General features: G+C 34.3%; 1 protein-coding gene across 1 annotated transcript in view; it reads right to left on the minus strand.

Annotated features, from left to right (window-relative positions):
• Positions 1-12745, minus strand: part of LOC121389238 (piezo-type mechanosensitive ion channel component 1-like) — a 112627-nt gene extending 99882 nt beyond the window's left edge. Inside the window, 5 exon segments of the mRNA XM_041520836.1 lie at positions 1176-1276; positions 5171-5317; positions 6995-7143; positions 8334-8473; positions 12689-12745. Of these exon segments, the coding sequence (XP_041376770.1) occupies positions 1176-1276; positions 5171-5317; positions 6995-7143; positions 8334-8473; positions 12689-12728 (577 nt within the window). The 5' untranslated portion in view covers positions 12729-12745.
• Between the last annotated feature and the right edge of the window lie 2540 nt (positions 12746-15285).

The following is a 15285-nucleotide window of genomic DNA, read 5'->3' on the forward strand; positions in this document are numbered from 1 at the left end:
GCAATAGGGTTTGTTATAGTTTGTATATAGATATAAAACAGTGCAATAGGGTTTGTTATAGTTTGTATATAGATATAAAACAGTGCAATAGGGTTTGTTATAGTTTGTATATAGATATAAAATAGTGCAATAGGGTTTGTTATAGTTTGTATATAGATATAAAATAGTGCAATAGGGTTTGTTATAGTTTGTATATAGATATAAAATAGTGCAATAGGGTTTGTTATAGTTGGTATATAGATATAAAATAGTGCAATAGGGTTTGTTATAGTTGGTATATAGATATAAAATAGTGCAATAGGGTTTGTTATAGTTTGTATATAGATATAAAATAGTGCAATAGGGTTTGTTATAGTTGGTATATAGATATAAAATAGTGCAATAGGGTTTGTTATATTTTGTATATAGATATAAAATAGTGCAATAGGGTTTGTTATATTTTGTATATAGATGAACATGGAGCTAACAGAACAAGAACATTATCCATCATTACCAATGCGAAACAGATACAAATTAGTATGAACAGAGACATTTCTTGTCAGTTGACCATCACAAGATAAAGCTGATATCCTATGTCATTAACTAATTATTCTGTATATATTGACCTAATTGCTTAAGGTATTAACAATGGCAAACGATTAAAAAGAATCTCAGGCATTTCCCCACTATGTTAGTAGACGGGTCCGAACATCCCAACAGCCAATGGGATGGCTTAAAATCTTCCAATTAGTTGTCTGCTTTCTGTTCCAGACTGTTGAGATGTTCAGACCAGTCTACTAACATGGGGGGGGGGGGGGGGGGGAGGGGGGGGGGGGAGAGAATGTAATTTGTTTGAGGTCAGGCTAAGTTGAAAAGAAATCACATGATAAGGGGAGCCAAAAATTATTCTTTTTGAACTAGTCCAGGGGGGAGGTCGTTTAGGTTTATGGTGAGGCACTTTGTGCCTCACATGTTGCTTGGGGGGGGGGGGGGGAGGGGGGTGTCCCGGGGGCATATCAACCGACCCCCGACCCCCCATTGGCTATGGGCCTGTAGTCTCAGCAGAATGATGGGAAGCGAGTGTGATAGCTGACTTAAATGACAAGGTCTGATGTAAGCACAAAAATCAACTTCAAGTGACTAAAAGACTGGTCGTCAGATTAAACAACGATCGCGACTGTTTGAAAGATTCGTACGTCTTGTTCGGCGCTGGAGTTCACCCTCGGTGTCAGTGGTGGTTGCTCCTGTTTCATCAGTTGTGTAATCAGTGTGGCCATTGTCCACTGCATCTTCATTCCTACAACAGAAGCAGAATACAATTAACATTTTTAATCTTCAATTCTAAAATGCATAGCTAATTTAGGTTGTCGTTGCTCGTTTACACAGGGGCGGCGCAGACGGTAAGGCCAGTACGGCATGACCATACCACTTTTGTGTGTGTGTGTGTGGGGGTTTTATTTGTTATATCTGTGAAAATGTCCTTACAAGTAAGTTGAAAGGCGACTCTGGCAACCACGAGCTGTACCACTACTTTTTACACTGTGCCGCCCCTGTTACAGTAGACAACTTATCCTTATATTTTATCTTTCTTTATACCCACTGAAAATATATACAGGGAACAGTTTGTTCAGTATCGCGTCGTGATTCGCTACACAATTTTACAACATTAAACAGTAGTTGCTAATCAATTTGCACTTCACTAGAAAATTTTGGTATAGACTGTTACATCTAAAAATAGCCCTCTTAAGCTTTAATGACAGTAAATGAAATTGCTTTTAAAACATCTGTTTACCTTAATGTTATAATTAATGTTTAAAAAGTATTATTAGTCAAACATACCCAATAGATGATTTGTTTTAAACAACCATTTGTCTTTAAAAGATCACTTTCTGACAGTGGCTAGTTTTCAAATGTTTAATAATAATTTAATATATTTTAATATCATGTGGCACCAATTCTTTTAATAAAGTAAGTAATTTTTATTACACTGTTTCCACCAATGTCCTGATAGTTATGTCGACACAACATAAATAAATACCATAAAAGAGCATAACATAACTGTATATTATAATATAATTATAAGACTGAACAATTAATAAATACTGAATTGTCCAGTCATCTTTTTATGGTCAGACAAATTATATTTAATAAAATTACAAACTGTAAATCTAATTATATATTTCAATATTAACATAAACTCAGTATGCGATTTTGAGGTGAGTCCAAGTACCCGAGGCTTGCAAAAATCATATAGGACTCTCTAGCCTAGCTAGCATCGAGGCCACATGGCTCGTAAAAATTATTTATACAAATTACATTGATTCTTCAAATTGACAGTCAACATATATCTCAAAATCCTGTTAAACCACAGTCTTGAATAGCAATATTTTTTTATGGTTTCATGCAAAACATTTAGTGTATCTTCTGTTCTACTGGAGATGCACGGCAGGGCTCGCTGGGTTGATGGCGGGCTCTAAAGATTTGCAAACAGGGAGTCCTTATAACACTTAAATTTTTTAAACAAAAATTGCACACTGGAAACTGATTATCAATAAATTCCTGATGAATGGGAACTAAGCCAAGGCTTGAAATTAGTTATGGGTAGTGCAAAAAAAGTGCAAAAAAAAAATCTTTGCTTCTCAGATTTTAAGACGGATGCAAATGCAAAAGAAAGTGAGAAGTCGGGCCCCATTTTACGTAGCGATCTTAGTGCTAAGATCAACTTAAAGTGTACTTCTGGTGATCATAGCACTGAGATCGCTGCATAAAACGGGGCCCAGTTCGAGAAATTAGTCTCAAAATTTAACTTTTTTAACAACAATGTGCAAGACTTGAAACAAATGTGAATAAAAACATAAGATTTGCATTGTTGCTTTTGAAAATGAAGAATTCTTGATATATTTGAAATTTTGTTTAAAAATAAGATGGATAGTCAAGGCTGCTTGTGAAAAAGATTACCAAAAATTCAAATTGTACAGTTTGAGTGGTATTTGCTGTCTGCCACTGTGTTAATTTTAAGCCTTGGCTAAGGTCAATACATTGGAATTTATGTAATTAAGTATCACAGGACATGTGTATAAAATTTAACTTAATCTTATTATTTACATTAAAGACAATATGTATAAAAGTTTAACTTAATATTATTATTTATATCAAAGACAATATGTATAAAAGTTTAACTTAATCTTATTACTTATATCAAAGACAATATGTATAAAAGTTTAACTTAATCTTATTACTTATATCAAAGACAATATATATAACAGTTTAACTTAATCTTATTACTTATATCAAAGACAATATATATAACAGTTTAACTTAATCTTATTACTTATATCAAAGACAATATGTATAAAAGTTTAACTTAATCTTATTACTTATATCAAAGACAATATATATAACAGTTTAACTTAATCTTATTACTTCTATCAAAGACAATATGTATAAAAGTTTAACTTAATCTTATTAATTATACGAAAGACTTGAACCAGATACAGAATGTAACTTTCCAATTATCCAAGGGAGACAATTTACCACATCACCTCAACATGTTTGTGTGTAAGTGGACATGATACCACCACTTGATATAGATACATGAGCACATTGTGAGCAGTGGAATAAAATGTATTCTGCCAACAAAACAAAAAAGAAATGAAAAGCACCAAAATGGACCACAGAATGAGACACAACTAGCTAAATCTCACCCATGTCCTACGAGAATGAGTGACGAGTTTTATAGGGTCTTGATACCAATACTTAACAGGAATGATTTGGGGTTTTGCAGGGTATGCCAGTTCTTTTTGTCTGTTAACAATTAGCAATGAATCTTGGTGCTTTTAAGCAGTTTGCCATTCATGTGATGGGAAAAGGAAATACACAGTAAATATTTGCTAAGATAATCATAGTATAAACTGTCACAGAATAATTTTTATCTTTATTAATGTTAACAAGAATACAATGTTAGTAAGATCAATTACTCTTCATTAAAGAAAGAGAAAATATTAAATTCAAGGTCACAAAGTTAATATTTTTAAAAAGACAATAAAAATAATTTAATAATTTATTAAAATCACTTTTCAGAAGTTTTCTTTATTTCATAATAATTAAATATATTTCCATTACATACTACACGATTTAACGTTATCTCATTGGTTCAGCCATAGCAACGTGAGTTTGTTAAATTCTTGATGAACGTAAAAATTACGTTGTCAGGTAATGTCAAATCTGCAGACGTCACTTTATATTGGTACTTTGTCTTATTGAGCTTTATTAATTAGAACCCAAAAAATAAAAATTCAAAATAAAATATGAACTTTTAGTGTAAGTATACTTTAAATTTAATTATAAGGATTGTCTCTTCTTTTTTTTTACGTTCATCTGGGTGAATGGTATTGCCAATTCACAGATTGAAGATTATATTTTTTTTGTTCATACCTCGATGAATGTAAAAGAAATAACAAACAATCCTTAAATGGATCTAAATCAAAATGACAATGTGCTTGTTTTAACTGAAAAAAACAAACATATTAGATGTAGTTAACAGGTAGATGAAATTATAGAACCAGTGTTTTAACATAACACACAGTATTTTTGCTAATGCATTAAAAGAGTAAGAAATCTTCAAATAAATACACTACTTTCTTAATTATTAAAAGATTTATAATAAAAGAGTCCAAATATTGAAATAAAAACATTATTACGTTTTATGTACGTTTTTAGTATGAATCAGTGACTAGTACAGGAAAATTGAATGCCCACAATCTTCCAGCATGAAAAATACATCAACTCAAAATGTGTTAAACAATGGACATCCAAAATAAATCAGAGTACATAAAGAATTCCATCAGTTACATATATTACAATGGATGACAATTCAGATATAAATTCAGATATAAATAAAAAAAAGAATACAGGAAAAGCTCTTCAAAATCAGCCCCTCAGTAAACCAGAATTTCCTCAAATTGGATATTTTTCAAAATCCGTTTTGAAATATTAATACAGAACAGAACCTCTCTAAACTGGAAACCCCTTTAAAACCAGATTTGGAAATAACAAAAAAATACTATTTTTGTGTGCAATTTAGAAAACAATCAGCTCAGAAATAAATAACTTGTAGTAAATTCCATATAATGAAAAAAGGCGTTCCCTGTGGGAAGGACTATATAGACAATTAGACGTCAAAGTAACCGACCTGTATCTGTCAAGGGCACTCATCTTGAGGAATGGTGTGTGGAAGTAGTGCACCTGGATGATGACGACGATGAGGAAACTTGTGGGCGTCAGCAGCCTTAGAAACAGCCCCCTGATGCCATACTGCTCCAGACCAATATCCTTCAGACTGCAAACAAGGAAGGAAATGTTTTATTTAATGATGCACTCAACACATTTTGTTTACGGTTACATGGCGTCAGACATATGGTTAAGGACCACACAGATTTTGAGAGAGGAAACCCGTTGTCGCCACTTCATGGGCTACTCTTTTTCGATTAGCAGCAAGGGATCTTTTATATGCACCATCCCACAGACAGGGTAGTATATACCATGGTCTTTGATATGCCAGTCGTGGTGCTAGAACGAGAAATAGCCCAATGGGTCCACCAACGAGGATCGATCCCAGATAGACCGTGCATCGAGCAAATGCTTTACCACTGGGCTATGTCAAATATATAGTCTAATGGGCCCACCGATGGGGATCGATCACAGACAGACAGCATATCAAGTGAGTGCTTTACCATTGGACTATGTCAAATATATAGTCTAATGGGCCCACCGATGGGGATCGATCACAGACAGACAGCATATCAAGTGAGTGCTTTACCATTGCACTATGTCAAATATATAGTCTAATGGGCCCACCGATGGGGATCGATCACAACAGACAGACAGCATATTTCAAGTGAGTGCTTTACCATTGCACTATGTCAAATATATAGTCTAATGGGCCCACCGATGGGGATCGATCACAGACAGACAGCATATCAAGTGAGTGCTTTACCACTGGGCTATGTCAAATATATAGTCTAATGGGCCCACCGATGGGGATCGATCCCAGACAGACAGCATATCAAGTGAGTGCTTTACCATTGGACTATGTCAAATATATAGTCTAATGGGCCCACCGATGGGGATCGATCACAGACAGACAGCATATCAAGTGAGTGCTTTACCACTGGACTATGTCAAATATATAGTCTAATGGGCCCACCGATGGGGATCGATCACAGACAGACAGCATATCAAGTGAGTGCTTTACCATTGGACTATGTCAAATATATAGTCTAATGGGCCCACCGACGGGGATCGATCACAGACAGACAGCATATCAAGTGAGTGCTTTACCACTGGGCTATGTCAAATATATAGTCTAATGGGCCCACCGACGGGGATCGATCACAGACAGACAGCATATCAAGTGAGTGCTTTACCATTGGACTATGTCAAATATATAGTCTAATGGGCCCACCGACGGGGATCGATCACAGACAGACAGCATATCAAGTGAGTGCTTTACCATTGGACTATGTCAAATATATAGTCTAATGGGCCCACCGACGGGGATCGATCACAGACAGACAGCATATCAAGTGAGTGCTTTACCATTGGACTACATCCCGCCCAACACATATTTTTTCACTATTAAATTTTGCACAAGGCACTGATGGGAAATAATAATAAAACAGTAGAAGATAGATTAACTGAGACTATGGTGGATTTAGTTTTTGTTTTTTCAATGGAAATACCCAGGAATTTTGATTTTGATTTGAAAAGTGATTTTCGACAAGTATTTTTGTTTGATAACAATGGCAGAATGATTGTGACAGCTAATTTGATAATAAATTTGACTGTTTTATCAACAACAAAAATCAAGATATATTTAATTTTTATATATTAACTTGATTGTTGTTTCACCACAAATATTACTGTTCTAATGGAATCTAGCTTTAGAAAGGAAAATATCAGATTACAGAACTGAAGTTGCCCACAAATTACTAAATTACATTTACCAAACACTTACGTCTCATTGTCCCAACCAGTTGTCGTGTGCCAGTAGTTTGGAAACTGGTGGAACTGGTAGGTGTAGATGATGATGAGGACGAACATGGAGTAGATTATGACAACCCACCAAAACAGGAACATTGTCACTCTCCACAATGTGTAAGAAAGCTGAAATGAAACAATGATTCTCATCATATAATATGACAATCCATCAAAATAGCAACATTGTCTATCTCAACAATGTTTAGGAAAGCTGAAATAAAACAACGATTATCATCAACTAATATGACAACCCATCAAAACAGGACCAATGTCACTCTCCACAATGTGTAGGAAAGCTGAAATAAAACCAAGATTATCATAAGATAAAGATATTATCCCCAAGTCATAAAATTATAGGAAAGCTGAAATAAAACTATTATCATCAGATAATGATATTATCCCCAAGTCATAAAATTATGATAATCCACCAAAACAGGAACACTGTCACTCTCCATAATGTGTAGGAAAACTGAAATAAAACAATGATTATCATCAGCAAAAATTAAAAAATGTAAGATGGCGAATAAAACCTGTTTCACAGTAACTGAAAACAAAGAGAGATATTTAGCAAACTAGGTAGAATAACATACCTGAAAATGTTTTTCAGCAAACTAGGTAGAATAACATTACCTGAAATTTGATTTCATAAAACTAGGAAGAATAACATACCTGAAACCTTTTTTTAGTAAACTAGGTAGAATAACGTACATGAATTTTCTTTTTTTAGTAAACTAGGTAGAATAACGTACATGAATTTTCTTTTTTTAGTAAACTAGGTAGTAACATGATAAAACTTTCTTTTTTTAGTAAACTAGGTAGAATAACGTACATGAATTTTCTTTTTTTAGTAAACTAGGTAGAATAACGTACATGAATTTTCTTTTTTTAGTAAACTAGGTAGAATAACGTACATGAATTTTCTTTTTTTAGTAAACTAGGTAGAATAACGTACATGAATTTTCTTTTTTTAGTAAACTAGGTAGAATAACGTACATGAATTTTCTTTTTTTAGTAAACTAGGTAGAATAACGTACATGAATTTTCTTTTTTTAGTAAACTAGGTAGAATAACGTACATGAATTTTCTTTTTTTAGTAAACTAGGTAGAATAACGTACATGAATTTTCTTTTTTTAGTAAACTAGGTAGAATAACATACCTGAACTTAGTAAACTAGGTAGAATAACGTACATGAATTTTCTTTTTTTAGTAAACTATATGTAGAATAACGTACATGAATTTTCTTTTTTTAGTAAACTAGGTAGAATAACATAAATGAATTTTCTTTTTTTAGTAAACTATATGTAGAATAACATACCTGGAAGGTGATGACAAAGAGGAGAAAGAAAATCATGTAGATGATTCTGTAGATGACAACGCTCTGTATCGATATTAACAGCAACATCCCCATGCACACAAAGATCCAGTACTTGCACAGCAGAACCCAGAAGTAGTTACCTGAAATACGTAGATATACCTGATATACAATCTACAACAGTATACTTGTACTTACATACATGTAGTACAACTCAACAGTAGGTAACTGAAATTAGTAGATATACCTCATACACAATCTACAATACACAGTAGGTAACTGAAATAAGTAGATATACCTCATACACAATCTACAACAACAGTCTACTTACATAGAACAACTCAATAATAGGTAACTGAAATAAGTAGATATACCTCATACACAATCTACAATCAACAGTAGGTAACTGAAATAAGTAGATATACCTCATACACAATCTACAATCAACAGTAGGTAACTGAAATAAGTAGATATACCTCATACACAATCTACAATACACAGTAGGTAACTGAAATACGTAGATATACTTCATACATAATCTACAATCAACAGTAGGTAACTGAAATAAGTAGATATACCTCATATACAATCTACAATACACAGTAGGTAACTGAAAAATAAGTAGATATATCTGATATACAATAAGTAGAACTCAGTAGGTGGAATAACTAGTGGTATCTCATTAACAATCTACACAGTATACATGTACTTATATAATATAAGAACTTGATGGTGAAATCAATAGTATTATTTTATAAAAAATCTACCCACAGTATATGTATACCAAAAAACTCAATAGTAGTACTCAGAAATACGTAGTACACAATACGCGGTCTGTCCAGTGGTTTTTACTTGTCCCATTATTTAATGTAATAACCTCCACATCCTCAATTCTAAATACCAACTGTGTAATTAAAATAGTAGTACTCAGAAATACGTAGTACACAATACGCCGACTGTCCAGTGGTTTTTACTTGTCCCATTATTTAATGTAATAACCTCCATATCCTCAATTCTAAATACCAACTGTGTAATTAAAATCATGGCACATCAGGCTTATGAAATTTTTAAAGTTCAAACTCAAACCTATTATCTACATTGTATATGAGTCCTTCTTGAAAATGGAACCTTACTGAATCCTAGACAATTGACAGTTAAATACCCAAATTAAGACATACCACCATAGTATGACATAACTGAACCGTAACAATTCCAATTTGATACATTGTTTTTTAAAGAATACATAGCATTTTCAAAACAATGACAACGATGTTAAATATTCGACCAAACTGAATGAATAGAAAAGGTTTCAGTAGCATAAGATGTCATACTATAAAATCCAAATGAATGATAAATTACTGACTTTTAAGAATGTACCCAAATTTTTTAGAAAGGTTTTTACACCATGCACTGTCCCAGTGGAAAAACACATGCTAAAATCCATCCAGTATAACTTTACTAATTACATGCAGTGTTCTCCAACTTTTATGCGACCAGGTTGGCGGACATGTGGCCGAAGTCCACGAGGGGTGTGTGTGTGTGTGTGTGTGTGTGTGTGTGTGTGTGTGTGTGTGTGTGTGTGTGAGCTCGTGAGGGGTTCGCCCCCTCTCACACCGGAAGATGCTTTTTTTCTGGCATTTAATAGTTGATTTAAATAAAGTTAACCATAATCTATCTCATGATCTGCTGCACCAGCACCGGCACCGGTCATGCTGAAGTAGAAGGGCCTAGATGATCATAGGCCTAAATGTGTGCGGCCAGTGAGCTAATCTCACCCGGAAATTTTTGAAAATAAAAGCTCATATAGATGCGATTTCCTGGCATCTGGGGATAGTATTTTGCCGTCTTTCATTGCATAAAATATTATTCTCGATTTATGGTTTTCAACATGCCAACAGCCAGCATTCCCTTGCATGAAATTTGCCTGGACCCTTGTCAATTACTCGCAAGGACTAAGATTTACTAAAAATCATAATATGCAAATTGCCAATGATGAAGTGACGGGTGGCTGTCTGTCAAAAATTACCACTTGCTGATTGGATTAGAGTAGCCAAGCTGTTGAGAGGCAATCTACGTTGCACCGCTGAGATTGTGCCGCTTGTATCAAAGGGACACACCCTAGTTACGGCTAGTTGTTAACCATTACGGCATTGTTTTTCGCTATTAAGCCCATTTTTTCACAAATAAAATTGCACTTTACTTACCGTTTATTATTTAGAATATACATTTCCATTCACCTGAAGTGTTTTTTGGTAATCTTGGTAATCCTGGTTTTTGTAATACCACAAAATGCATTTTTCGTATTTCTTAAAAACGCACGCACGTTTGAGAAAAAACCGTTGAGCAGACAAGGTCTAATCTATTTTTAGACGGGATATTTCCATTTCAATGTCACAGACGTTGGTATACCACGTGACCGTTATCGTTTTGGTTTGTTTTCTTGTGCACGGTTCGCGCAATCAACATCCGATTTGTTGTTGTTCATTTGTGAGATTTTTCTTCACAGTTCGTGAACATTTTCAGTAACAATAAAGTTCAGACAAGTAAGTGTCTCAATACAAAACGTTACAAACCCTTAAAACCAATAATTTTGCTAAGTCTTACGATATCTGGAGAGGGGATACAACCAGGACAGAACAGTTGGAACATGTCCAGGAGAGGTGAAAAGAACGCATCCCAAGTCTGTGAAATATGTCGTGACATAGGCATTGCTGTGCTTCGAGCGACATCTACCGGTGACATCAGAATATTAACTTTCAAAATTATTTCAAGCAATTGGGACATGGGGATCCCATGGTATTTATCGATATAAAACCTGCTTTTTCACTCCATTTGATAAAAACGTGATCTAAGTGTGTTACAGGTTTGTAGATTAACCAAATTATAATTTATTTTCGCTGGATGGAACTAGGGTGTGCGGCTTTAACGACTCCCGCTTTATCACTGCTGGATATTGGGGAGGCCCGGTTTTAATTTTGTTCGACAGGTGGACATTTTGCGACTGGTATATTGGTGATTTTACCACCTGAAATTTTTAGCAGGGATCCAATCAGATTCGTTCTTACAAATGTGTTGAATTAGAATATTATTATTATATACTCCAAGTCCAAGTACAGGCTAAATATAGCGATAGGTGAATAGAACTGACGGAAGTTTTTTTCATCATAGCGGACTGATTTTCGACTTGGCAGCATTTTTTATCAGCTTGGCGGACCCGTCTGTGAAAATCTTCAGCTTGGCAGCACAAATTCTCAGCTTGGCGGGTGTACAAGCCGCTTACTGGGGTTGGAGAACACTGACATGGCAACAAAATAGTTTCACCAGCAGGATTGGTGACCTTGACCTTTAACCTCATAATACATTGTATGTATTTCCAGTTACAAGCTGGATAGATGAACTTAGTTATTGTCCAAAAAAACACCCCAAATTATCTCTAGACCAGTGCCTCAAACTTTACTTGAAATACGATCTTCTTAGCCCCGATATAGACAAAATGCATGCTAAATATTGACGAAATCAACAAATAGAAATTTAGCAATGACCCCCCCCCCCACACCCCCCAACAAGAAAACAAAAAAAACACTTGTTTGTAACGCCATGCTTTGAAGGCAATACAAAAATATCAAACTGTATATGATGGTATCAATATAATATACATTTTTAAAAACATTTTTAAGAAATAGAACACTACATACATTGTACATGTATATGCAATTTAAAAAAAAAAAATGTGGTTTTGTAAACAATACAATGACTCAATAAATATGCAAGATAAAGTTATTATAAGAAAGACCCATTAAAAACAAGCATTTTGAGAGTACTGCTAAAGCAATACATGTCCCCTACTAGGCAATATGGTCAAATCCCTGTGAACAAAAAAAGTTTGTTTTATTTAAAAACACCACTAGAGAACATTAATTTATTAATTATCGGCATACTGGATGTCAAACATTTGGTAATGCTGACAAATAGTCTTAGAATAGAAACCCGCTACATTTTTTCATTAGTAGCAAGGGATCTTTTATATGCACCATCCCACAGACAGGATCGTACATACCACGGCTTTTGATATACCAGTCGTGGTGCACTGGCTGGCATAAGAAATAGCCCAATGGGGGTCGATTCCACACCAATCTGTAACTCTACATAATAAAGCAAAACACAAAATTTCAGCTCGACACTTTGAAGCATTGAAATTTAAAAAAAATCCAGAAACTATATGTGCGAAGGAGGAATAGACAGATGGACAAACACACAGAGATGAAACCTATAGTCCCCTCCGATTGGACCGGTAGGGGAGTAAACAAAAAAGAAGACAAAGAAATGTATGATGATTGAAGACAACAAAGAAAGCATACCTATTATCTTCATTGTATTGCTATCGTATCCATCAACCATATCCACATCTATGGGAAGATCTGTACCATGCAACATGAAACAAGTTAATATACGGTAAACACATGCACAAATATAGCAAAAGTCTATGAAAGAGTTCTATAGACACCTTGTCTAAAAATAGAGAGAATGAATCAAGATGGTTAACAGAATGTGTCATAACATTTTGTAAATATGCCTTGCAAATTGATTAATTACAGCATTATTTGAGGGTTCGCAGCTCAGGGCAATTGTACTGCATGGCTCCAACCCATGAGCTAGATTCTTAATCGGATATCAGATAATCTCAAAGTGGGTAGGTGTGGCCAAGCCGTGCCATGAATAAATGAAAGTTAAAGTTTGTTTTGTTAAACAACACCCTAGGGCACATTGATTCTCTAAACTAACCACTAATATGATGCCAAACATTTTATTTTGACAAGTCTAACCCTACTGTCCTGGACATGCACAGCCCAGATAGATGACATACCACAGCCTTTGTGCCCATGGTGACTGGTGTTTTGAAGCCTTAATTGAATCGATCCCAGTGCACACTGAATGACAAGTAAGTTGAAATGAATAAATGTAAGAGTGTTTTATACACAGTATTTGAGTTACTAGAATTAACCTAATTTTTGTGACTGACTAAGCAGGGCACCTCCAGCCTGTATTTCAAACTGCATGGTGCATGTGAATCTCCTTTGTATGTTCAAATTGAGTTTTAGTTCTATCTTGTTTTGATTAGGGTTGAATGTGAGTTTTTTCAGATACAACCATGACCACAAATTGAGTTTTGTTCTAACTTGTTTTGATACAAAGGTGAGAATTCAAATTGAGGACTGTGGCTAAGCCCTGGCATGGCTATTTGAATGATGGCACATCCATGAGACAAGTAGCGTTTTAGGTTCTATCTTGATGACCCATTCCAACAACCAGGTCCATGACTATTTCAAATTCACCCGGCAGAGCAAATGAGTTCTATCCTGTCCAGATACAGTGTTCAGGTAGTGGACGTATTTCAAATTGAGTTTTAGGTTCTATCTGTTTTGATACAACCAGGTAAATGACTATTTCAAATTGAGTTTTAGGTTCTATCTTGTTTTGATACAACCAGGTAGATGACTATTTCAAATTGAGTTTTCTGTTCAATCTTGTTTTGATACAACCAGGTAGATGACTATTTCAAATTGAGTTTTAGGTTCTATCTTGTTTTGATACAACCAGGTAGATGACTATTTCAAATTGAGTTTTAGGTTCTATCTTGTTTTGATACAACCAGGTAGATGACTATTTCAAATTGAGTTTAGGTTATGACTATTTCAAATTGAGTTTTAGGTTCTATCTTGTTTTGATACAACCAGGTAGATGACTATTTCAAATTGAGTTTTAAGTTCTATCTTGTTTTGATACAACCAGGTAGATGACTATTTCAAATTGAGTTTTAGGTTCTATCTTGTTTTGATACAACCAGGTAGATGACTATTTCAAATTGAGTTTTCTGTTCATTTTTCTTTTGATTTAATTCTGCATTTTTACCATTATATTTCTTTTATAACTACTACAAAATGATATGACACAATCATCAAGAATATAATATAGGCTACAAAATTGTGAAATATTTCAGATTGCATTACTTGAAGCTAAAGAAGAGAAATACAATGCTTGAAACATTTTCAAAAGCATATTTCACAATTTTTACCTTCTACAAAGCAGAAATAGATTACTGTATAAAATACATGTATATTTATATATATATATATTACTTCACTCTAAAAAAACAAAAACACAAAATAAAACCAAACCAAAACATGAATACAAATGATTTCAACTAGAAAAGTGGAACATGCATTCATGTTTTTACCAGGTCTGTACTGCAATACACTTTGTGGACAACACATTGCATTAGTCAATTTTACAATTATATAACATCTCCCAAGTAACAGTTGCCAAAGAAACAAGGATAATTTCCCCATCAATTCAATGACATCAGTGATTTAAACACTTAAAAGGCTACAGTTGATTATTAAGTAGTCTTTGTCATACAAAAGCACAAGCAAATCCCATACACTAAATTTTCACGCACACTGATATCTTTTTTTATTGTAACCACATACAGTAAAAGCCAGAACAGAATTCTGTATATATTGTTTACTGACATACCCCAGCACTATTTACATAGCCATATGTCAAAGGCTCAAAATTCTTCTCTTTTTTTTTGGAGTGTGAAGCAATCTTGGCTTCTCAAGACTTGAAGACAAAAAAGGTTTCCAACAAATGCTAGGTATTGAGCAGTTCTAGAAATTAGTCTCAATTAGACTTGGCAATGACATGAGGTATAAACTTTATATTATAGCTTCTGAAAATAACACATTCTTGATATCTCGATACATCTGAAATACTGTCAAAAATAACATGATGGAAGACAAATGCTGCTTCTTAAGTTGATTATTAGTAAGCATTTAGTGCACTTGGAGCAGCATTTACTGTCTGCCTCATGTCAATTTGGAGGCAGCAGCATATGAGGCATGAGGCAGGGTATGTGAAGGTGCCCTTTCACCATTCTCGGGGCAGGATGTGGAGA

The sequence above is a fragment of the Gigantopelta aegis genome, chromosome 14 (assembly GCF_016097555.1).
Source record: "Gigantopelta aegis isolate Gae_Host chromosome 14, Gae_host_genome, whole genome shotgun sequence".
NCBI lineage: Eukaryota > Metazoa > Mollusca > Gastropoda > Neomphalida > Peltospiridae > Gigantopelta > Gigantopelta aegis.